Source organism: Stegastes partitus, unplaced genomic scaffold (genome assembly GCF_000690725.1).
Source record: "Stegastes partitus isolate 25-593 unplaced genomic scaffold, Stegastes_partitus-1.0.2 Scaffold143, whole genome shotgun sequence".
Taxonomy (NCBI): Eukaryota; Metazoa; Chordata; class Actinopteri; family Pomacentridae; genus Stegastes; species Stegastes partitus.
The window spans coordinates 38116-48248 of NW_007577874.1; the positions used below are offsets into that span (position 1 = coordinate 38116).

The window sequence follows — 10133 nt, forward strand, 5'->3', positions numbered from 1 at the left end:
CAACCACACAACAACACAACAACCACGCAACAACACAACAACCACACAACAACCACGCAACAACACAACCACGCAACAACACAACAACCACACAACAACCACACAACAACACGGCCACACAACGCAACCACGCGACAACACAACCACGAGACACAACCACGAAACACAACCACACAACAACAACACACAACAACGCAACACAAAAACACAACCACACAACCAGACAATAACACAACCACACAACAACACAACCGCACAACAACACCACCCAACAACGCAACACAACCACACAACACATGCACACAGAGGGGTCAGACAGGAGAAGACTCAGTCACACCTCGAGGCCTCCTCCGCCTCCTCCGGGAGATTATTGCAGCAGTTTCTGGCTGAGCGGGCAGATCAGAGCCGGACAGGAAGCAGGACGGCGACTCAGCTGAGCTCCAAACGCGTGGACGCTGCGATCGGGACGGAGCGCCGCCGGCGTCGGAGCAACACGACGGTCTGGAAGCCGCTTTGCTCCATCCAGCCGTTCACTCGGAGGCAGCAGAAACATCCGCACTAGTTTTCATTTTCAAACATACGACTCTGGTGGTTCAGGACTAAAGCGGAGACTTTTGGAAGTTCCTGTGTCACTTTGAAAACTCGGAACAGAACGATGACGACACCAAGTTCATGTCCAGACTGGAACTAATTTCTGAAAATAAAACTCTGAAAATCTGGCAGCAAGGACGACTTAGAGTCCTGTTTTATCTGTTCAATAGAACTTTAAGTGTTTAATAATGTTTGTAGATGAACAACAGGAACTGATATTTGGGATGTTTTCTTTTATATAGTTTTCAGTGTAAATTTATATAAATATATTTAAATATCTGTAATTGAACAAAACAGGAAAAATCAGTAAAATAACAGTTCAGTGTTACAGTTTTGGCCTTATTTGTAGTTTTACTAATTAATATCTATAATTTAACAAAATGGCAAAAATTGGTAAAATAACAGGAAATTGTTTTTAAACACGACAACCACAGTCTGGAGTGTGTCATATCTGCATAACGCACATCCAGTCTATGTGAATGGAATTTACTTTAAAGTTTTTTTTAAAATGATTTCTGAGTTGATGTTTTCAAAGGAAAACGTTGCGGATGCAGAAGTTGCAGCTCTGACTGGACGATAAATCAGCCGGTTAGAAACCAGTGAAGCTGCTGCCTGCTGGACGAAGCCACCGTGGACTGAAACTCGACTGTTTTAAAGCGGAGGACGTCTGGTTTTGGCCCGTAAGAGCAGAAACGCGAATATTAAGTTGAACTGTAAACAACTAATCCAAGGAAACAGATCTGCAGTGAGCAGCCCTGTGCGCCAAACAGTGACACACAACTAAACTGCATTCTCATTGTGTTCACCGAAGCTGTGACGCAGGAGCAAAGAGTCACAACGTCTCTATGAAGGAACTTCAGTCCAGGAAATCCAGAGTTTAGACACCAGAACTACCTGGTTAGGTTCAGGGTTAAAATACGTCCCGTGCACAACGGTTTGAAGCTTCTCCTCCATTTTCTGGGTTGCCAGGGTGATGAGTCCCATCCCATCCAACATATGAGTCACTGGCTGAACAGCAGCAAAAGTAAAACTAAACGCATGTTGATTACAAATGCAGTCCTGAGGAAGCAGTTTAGTCGCATGGAAACAGTTTTTCGGAGACAGGGCTGCAGTGAGGGTCGTCTCCTCTGCTGCTGGTCTTTTCCTGAATATCAACACGGAGTTTTACGTTGAGTGTGTTGGACAGAACAGCATCTACAGTGTGTATGAAGTATTCACCTTCCCTGAGAAGGTTTCCCCATTTATTGCTTGTCAACGTGGGTCAGGGTCAGTTTGATTTGGCAAAAGACAAAAGACTCTTTTAATCCAAAGTTAAAACTGATTTATACAAATTAATGTAAACATTAGCACGTTGTCCTCAAAAACTGAGCGACGGAGCAAGGAGACTAGTGAAGGAGGCTACCAAGACTCCTATGACTCCTCTGAAGGAGTCACTAGAAGGAGACTAGTGAAGGAGGCCACCAAGACTCCTATGACTCCTCTGAAGGAAGTACAAGAAGGAGACTAGTGAAGGAGGCCACCAAGACTCCTATGACTCCTCTGAGATTGGAGCGACTGTTCATACAACTGTTGTCTGTTCTTCACCATCAAAGCTTTATGGGAGACAAAGAGAAAGACTCTGTTGGAGAAAGTTCAGATTAAATCTGGACTAGAGTTCACCAGAAGACCTGTAGAGACCTTCAAGCCACCTGGAAGAAGGTTCTTTGTTCAGACGAGACCAAAATGGAGTTTTTCTGGCCGTCAGACTCGACGCTATGTTTAGCACATGACCACAAACACACCATCTCCACTGTGAAGCACGGCGGTGGCAGCATCATGATGTCAGGATGCTTCTTGGCAGCAGGTCCTGAAAGGCTTGTGAAGGTACAATGAATGCATCAAAGTAAAGGAGAAGTCCAGGAGGAGAACCTGAAGCAGTCTGCAGGAGAACTGAGTTTTGTTTTCCAGCAATACGTTCTGCAATGACAGACTCAGACTCTAGACTTCGGTCCAATGGAGAATTAGTGGCTGGACTTGTAAAGAATCTTTTCTACAAATCAAACTGACCATGACTGTGTTTATAACAGGTGAAGACTTCCTCGGGGGGTGAATGCTTCATGTAGACACTGTGAACTAACAAACTCTTCACTGGGGAACGCAAATGGACCGACGGACTGTCGGGTAGACGTGGACTCGGCAGTCATTGCAGCAGATCTCAGAATCGTAGCAAACGGACACACCGGGTCGGACCCTCAGAGGATTTCATGTGTTTCTACTTGTTGTGGGGAAACGAGTGGGTTTGTCTCCTGTGGCGCTGTGGGGTCGGGGCGGGGCTCAGACTCGGCCGTGAGAAACTGGTTTGACAGTTAAAAACACACACACACACACACACACACACACACACACACACACAACATGTTAACAGGAGACGATGTCCACAAGCAGACACGTTTAAACCAATCAGGACGCAGGACAGCAGCGACGCCTGAGAGTCGGAGCGCGAAGCCGGACGGAGAACGCAGACTGAGCCGTCCTCCGGTCCTCGTCCGTCGCCGAGCCCACTCGTCAACAACAGACCCACTCAGACGCTCTCGCTCCCACCTCATGCACAACTTTCATCCCACTACGGCGCTGCTGGATCTCACAGGATGAAAGATGAGACGACAGCAGACAGACGAGCGCTCGAATGCACAGGAACAAAATAAAGACAGCACACACAGAGAAAGGAGTGAAAGTGACAGACGCTGGCGTCCACGTGGAGGATTCCAGCTGTTGCTGTGAACTCATGCAGCAGATGGATGGACACGCTCGTCGTTAAACAGACACGACCGGTTTCTGGGCGTCTTCGGTCAGTTCACCTGCTGGGTGACGAGAACGTCGACACCCAAACGCTCCGGCTTTCTCATTCTTAAAGGAGACGTTCACTCGTCTCAGACTGCAGATGTGTCGGAAGTATTTTTCTTAACGAAGCCCAGAGAGGCCGAAGCTTAATTATCATCAATATTTAATGGTTTTCCACTGCAGACACTCCTGGAACTTGTTTCAGGCTCCTTCTTTTTGGGAGGAAAAGCACATTTTCCAGGTTTCTAAACAGTTTTTCGCTGTTATTTGTGTTAAATCAGATAATAACTCGTGAAATTACAGAAAATCTACATTATTATAAAGAGTCATTGATGCTTTTATGATTGACGCTAAAATTACACTGTTTTATTTTTATTTTTTACAGTTTTTAAATGAATATTACTTTAAAAATATTATTTTACAGATATTTGACAATATTAAAAAATATATATTGAATAATTTTATAATTTTGGATGTTATTAGATATTTAGTTATTTTACTGATTGTTCCTGTTCGGTTAAATTACAAATTATATCAAGTAAAAAAAAATAAATTTAATTTACACTAAACAAAGAAACAAACAAACAAACAGGTCAAGACTGTAAATAATGTCCAGATTAAAAATCAGAGTTTTTCCAATAGTAATTAGTTTGTTTTTACAAATTGACTGTAAAATTACACCATTTACTTATTTATTTATTTTTACTATTTTAATTTTTTTTATTTTTTTTATTTTTTATTTTATTTTTTTTTATTTTCAATTTTTTTACAGACTGTCCCTGTTTTGTGAAATTAGACATAATATCTCGGAAAAACACAAAAAATCCATTAATTTAAAAAAACTGAACAAAACAACAAAAAACAGATTGTAAATAATGTCCATATCAAAAAATGGTAATTTGTTCTTTAACAATTTTACAATTCATTTTTAAATGAATATTATTTTAATAATTAAAAATTGTGAACATTTTAATAATTGTAGAATGTTATTTTACAGATATCCAGTAAAATTACTTTTAAGAATATATTATTTAGATGTTGACCCGCAAAAACACTAAACTTAAAAAACCCAAAACAGGTCAAGACTATAAATAATGTCCACATTTCTTCTTTTACAAATGGTGACGGTAAAATGACACATTTAACCAGCAGGAGGTCCTGATAGATTTCCGGTGTTTGCTGTTATTTGAAAGATAAATTACGTGTGTTGAGGATTGAGTAATTCTTAAACTTTTATTTCACATATTTTCATTGTTTTTTAAATTACATTACTAAACTGTGCCTTCAGGGCCACCGTACACGTTGATTCTGCTGATTTAGCATTAACGTGAAAGACGCTGACGACGGTGCGTCTGTTCTCGTCACTTTGCGGCGTGAAGCCGAGCGACTCCCAGAAACCGGCGGCGCCTCTTTAAGCAGCTGAGGACACACAGGTGAGACAGTCTGGGCTTCTGGCGTACAGGTGTGACTGAAAGCAGGAGGAGGTGCTGCTCTGAGCGGGGGTGGTAGATAGTGAGGGTGAAGGATGAGCTGCTGAGACCGCTCATATAGAGGTCAGAGGTCAGGGGTCAGGGAGAAGCGAGCTGATTGGTTGACGTACCGACGGAGGTGGGCATCTCGCCCCACTGCAGCACCACGTCTTTGGTGATGCGTCCGTAGGTGTTGACGTAGACGCCCTCGTCCTCGTAGCACAGCAGCATCTCCATGCCGTCCGTCTTGGGCAGAACCACGATGGCGTGCGGGGTCACCTGACCCTGAATCTGCCGGGGCGACACACGGGAGGAGGGGGTTGGAGGGGGGGGGGGCACGGGGCGGTGAGGGGCCGCTGGACCCCCCCGGCGCCCCCCGACCCCACCCCCGACAGAAGAAACTGCTGCAACAATGGAGGCTCCCGCTCCGCAGCCACGCAATCGCCATGGAAACAGACATGAGCACAGCGTGATTCATGACTGCCGAGAGCGCGGTGAGGCGGTTGCCGTGGTTACCGTCTCCTTCCCCCGTCCATCCCTGACTGTAACCAGACCGGGGTTAGAGGAGGACACCGACTCACCCACTGCTTCACTCGCTCACTTCACCACCTGACTCTGCCTTCAGACACTCACTCAGTCACTCCCCTGATCCCACATTCAGACACTCATTCATCCACTCACTCATTCATTCAGCCACCAAATCTATAAACACTCACTCATTTACTGAGACACAGAATAACTCAACCATTCACTCACTCATTCATTCACGCACCTGATCCAACATTTAAACACTCACTCACTCACTCACTCACCTAACCTTGCCTTTAAGCATTCATTCATCCACTGAGTCACTGAATCACTCGTTCATTGTCAGCTTGGGTTTCTCTCTCGTTTTGCTCCTTGTTTACTTTCATCCATCGTTTACATTCACACGTTCATTTGTCTACTCTTTGATTTGTTTGCTGGCACTGTCATGTGTTCATGTGTTCACTCACTGGCTCATTAATTCTCTCACTTGCTCACTGTGTCATTCTTTAAAGTCACACACTGACTTTAAAACACAGGTCATCAGTTTATCATTGACTTACACTCATCTCCTGGTGACTTGAACTGACTGTAGCTACTAGTTCCCTAACGTTAATCTATCATTAACCTAACCCTAAGCTTAACCTGACCTTAACCTAATGTTAACCTAACCTTCATCTAACGCTAACCTAAGTTTAACCTAACCATACCCTAACCTTAACCTAAACTTAACCTAACCATAACTTAACGGTAAGCTAACCTTAATCTATCATTAACCTAACGATAGCCTAAGGTCACCTAACCTTAACATTAACCTAACCTTTACCTAACGTTAACCTACCCTTCACCTAATGTTAACATAAGCTTAAACTAACCATACCATAACCTTAACCTAAACTTAATCTAACTATAACTTAATGTTAAGCTAACCTTAATCTACCGATAGCCTAAGGTCACCTAACCTTAACGTTAACCTAAAGTTAACCTAACCTTAATCTAACCTTAACCTAACACGAATCTAACCTAAACCTAACCTAACAGTAACCGAACCTTAACTGAACATTAACCTTAAGTTAATCTTAAGTTGACCTAACATTAAACTAACGTTAACCTAATGTTACCCTAACGATAACCTAACCTGTCTTTACCTTAAACCGAGTCTTAACATTATATCGTTTACGGAGCCTTACATGTGAGGGGATGTAGATGTCGTAGGGGTTCCCAGAGTCGACGTCGATGACGTGGAAGCCGACGCTGGACCCGTAGATCACCTTCAGCCTCTGGCCCTCCTCCACGGTCAGGTCCACCAGTAGGGGGCGGTGCTGCAGGTCGGTGAAAGACTGACGCACAGAGAGGAAGATGGTCGGTTAACCAGCGGAGAGCTGATCAAGAAATATTTACAACAATTTCTCCTCACCGCCTCTGATTTGCCTGAAATAGTTACAGCATCAGATATGGACATTTATAAAGACATCTGTGCAATTAGAGCTTCAAATAACAAATACTTCCTGAGATGGAATATTATTAAGAATTGCCACTTTAACCATGTTTTTTTTATATACATTTTAATATGGCTACGTCCATTTTTCATATGCAGTCTGTGATAAAGAAAGCTGTAAACAACACCGTAGTTTAGCCTCGTTGTTGTTTTCCCCCCGGTGGTCACTTGTGGAATTACAACAATGCCGTGTTTTCCCATTTTGCTCACCTTGAAGGCCATAAACTTGTGGTAAGGTTTAGGCGCCCAGGCGTAGATTTCCACCGAGTTCTTCAGAGCAATCACCAAGAATTTAATCCTCTCGTACTTCACTGCAGGAAAAAAAAGTAAAAACGAGTTGAGATCACAGGATTTTCAGCCGCAAAAAGGCCTTAACTGTAGCTAGATGTGATTAAATTTCCTTTTATTTGCTTTATGGTACATCTGGTTGCCATAAATTCTTCAAAAGCAGTTAAAAAAATCCCTGCTTTTCACGTGGCTAATGCTAACTTTAGCTTGTCTTTGGCTTTAAATGCAACCGACTTTCCAGACTGGAGGCGTGTCAGCAGGACCGTGATATGAGGTAGTTTTTCGTACCGACTTTGTAGTGAACGCAGCCCTCCAGTTCTCCAACGGTGATCCAGCCCTGCTTCTTTTCCACCTCGGGATCGTTGTGTAATATCCTGTTCCTCAGCCAGGACAGGTAGTAGACTCGCAGCTTGTTCTTCTTCCCTGGTTTGGGGAAAAATTGCAAAAGAAAAGAAAAGAAAAGGTTTATGCTCCCGGACGATTTCAGGTTTTCAGGACACTTTCTTCTCTTTCGTTACGTCCTTGTTTTGCGTTTAACGTCAGGACAGAAAATAAAAGCATGGGCTTAAATGAGAAGAAGAAGAAGAAAGAGTTGCTTAAAGATCGAGCTAATCAAACCCGGAAGCATCTCAAAACATGTTCTTCTTTGTAAAAACTCTGAATTTCATTGGGACTTTTTTTTTTTTTTTTTTTAGATGAATTTCATCAATGCCGCTGTTTTTTGTTTCTGGCTTTCGTAATCACCAGCTAAAGGTTCACCTCTATGTGCAGCGCCCCCTGGTGTCGCGGAGGCCAGTGTACATAAACAGTTTACGCATGAAGCAAGCGGTTAATTCCCCGAAAATAAGGTTTGTATCGTACAAATACTATAAACTACAACTGTGAAATTACAAGTATATGAATGCTGTGTTGTTTTCAAAAGTTGGAGCTTTTTCTTTACAACAGTAAAACATTTAATATCAGAGCAGCAAAAAAATAAACGTTTGGAGCCTAAATATGGCAGTAAAATCTTTTATATTCAAAAAGAGTGGAAAAAAAGTGTATTCTTCTTCTTCTTGTTGGAGGTCTTATTGGTGCTTGGCAGGAGCATTACTGCCCCCTACTGGCCTGCAGTGTCAGACAGTTGATAGCAGGAAAAAAAAAAAGAGACAAAAGGTCTTAATTTCCATCCAATTAACTACTTCTATCAGTGTGAATAAATTGGTGCAAGAGTCTTCTGGTGTTTATTAAGCACTACATAGATGAATCTCCTGTAAAACCAGCTGCAGCCAGATGTTGAGGACCGACCTGAGATGGTGACCAGGACGTTGAGTCCCTCCAGGACGTCCATCTGCTGGAAGCGCCGTCGGTTGATCAGGTTGTAAACCTTGCCTTGGCCGCTCCGATCCAGCAGCATCAAGCCGTTCTCGGTTCCCACCAGCAGGTTCACACCTGCGTCAAAACACAAACATGTGGTTCTTACAGCCTTTCTAAGCGTCGGTGGTGTCGTGAAGCTGCTGCTGCTACTGCTGAGACAGTCTCACCCCACAGGGCAGCACACAGGATCTCGGAGTTGAAGCGTTTCTTGTATTTTCGGATCTCGGGCGTGTCGCTGTGCGGCCGGATGTTGGTCGGGTTGACGTTGACCACCGAGATCTTCCTGGCTTCGTTGAGCCTCGCCTGCTCCTGCTCCTGCTTTAGCAGCTCATCAGCAAACAGCGCTGCAGCACGAAAAACCGCACACAATAACATGAACGCATCTCATTTTCTTATGAAGGACGTCCTCATTTTACTGTGGTGTTTGATCGTACCTGAAACTAAGACGTGAATGTTGCACAAAAGCACAAAATTATGACCACATACATGTGATAAGTAACTTTGCTGCTTGACTTTAGAATAACAACAAGATTTGGTTCAAATTAACAAACAGAACTAAACTATTGTGTTCAACATCTTTTATAACAGGACATCCAGAGAAGGTAACAAGTGTTGCAGGAGCACTGGGAGCAGAGTACTGCAGCACAAAGAGACCACTTCAGTGGAGAACGCAGCCAAACTAAAATCAATTATGGTTTTTGATTTTTACAGACAGTCTGAGAATTTTTGCGTTAATTGAATTTAGTCAGTTTACACCAGGGATCTCCAGCTCTGGTGCTCGTGAGCTACTGTCCGTCAGGTTTTAGACGTTACTGCAACACACCTGACTCACATTAATGGATCTCCAACAGACTTGTGTAGAACTTGAGAGGAAACCCACCTGAGGCAGAGTTTTTATCGTCGTCATCGGTCGGGGAGGTCCCGTAGACCCTCGGATCAACGAACGGCGTGAAGGACGCCTTGGAGCCTCCGCTGCCTCCCATCCCGTACTGCAGAAACACACATCACAGTCAGTCAAGCATTTGTCTGGCGGTTTGTTAGTTTGGGATGAAACAGGTTTGCAAAATAAAGGAAACAGAATTTTCTTTGGCTCTTTGGAGTTTCGCCCAATAACAGAGAGTTTCCTTCATTTTGTCATCAACATGCCTCGCGTGCTCGGGGACGGGGTGGAGGGTGGATTCTGGATCGGAGACTGGAAAACCAAGAAAGGGAGGAAACGAGGGGAAAACGAGCGGATCGGGGAGGTTCCATCGGAGGGGAGTCGAACAACCAGGACGGGGAGGAAAAGTAAAGGTGCCACAGTTCGGGTTGGGTGGCCTGTCGGTGTCAGGTGGCTTGTCGGGGTCAGGAGGTCTGTCGGGGTCAGGTGACTTGTCGGGGTCAGGTGGTCTGTCAGGGTCAGGAGGTCTGTCAGGGTCAGGAGGTCTGTCGGGGTCAGGAGGTCTGTTAGGGTCAGGTGCCTTGTCAGGGTCAGGTAGTCTGTCAGGGTCAGGTGGCCTGTCGGGGTCAGGAGGTCTGTTAGGGTCAGGTGCCTTGTCAGGGTCAGGTAGTCTGTCAGGGTCAGGTGGCCTGTCGGGGTCAGGAGG

At 44.2% G+C, this 10133-nt stretch overlaps 1 protein-coding gene across 1 annotated transcript in view; it reads right to left on the reverse strand.

Moving 5' to 3' along the window:
* Positions 1 to 10133, reverse strand: part of tnikb (TRAF2 and NCK interacting kinase b) — a 59485-nt gene that overhangs the window by 1346 nt on the left and 48006 nt on the right. The window contains exons 22-28 of the mRNA XM_008279087.1: positions 9428 to 9536; positions 8715 to 8891; positions 8479 to 8622; positions 7480 to 7614; positions 7114 to 7214; positions 6596 to 6745; positions 5012 to 5171 (exon numbers count right to left, since the gene is read on the reverse strand). Coding sequence (XP_008277309.1) covers positions 5012 to 5171; positions 6596 to 6745; positions 7114 to 7214; positions 7480 to 7614; positions 8479 to 8622; positions 8715 to 8891; positions 9428 to 9536 — 976 coding nt within the window. The remainder of the gene's footprint in view (positions 1 to 5011; positions 5172 to 6595; positions 6746 to 7113; positions 7215 to 7479; positions 7615 to 8478; positions 8623 to 8714; positions 8892 to 9427; positions 9537 to 10133) is intronic.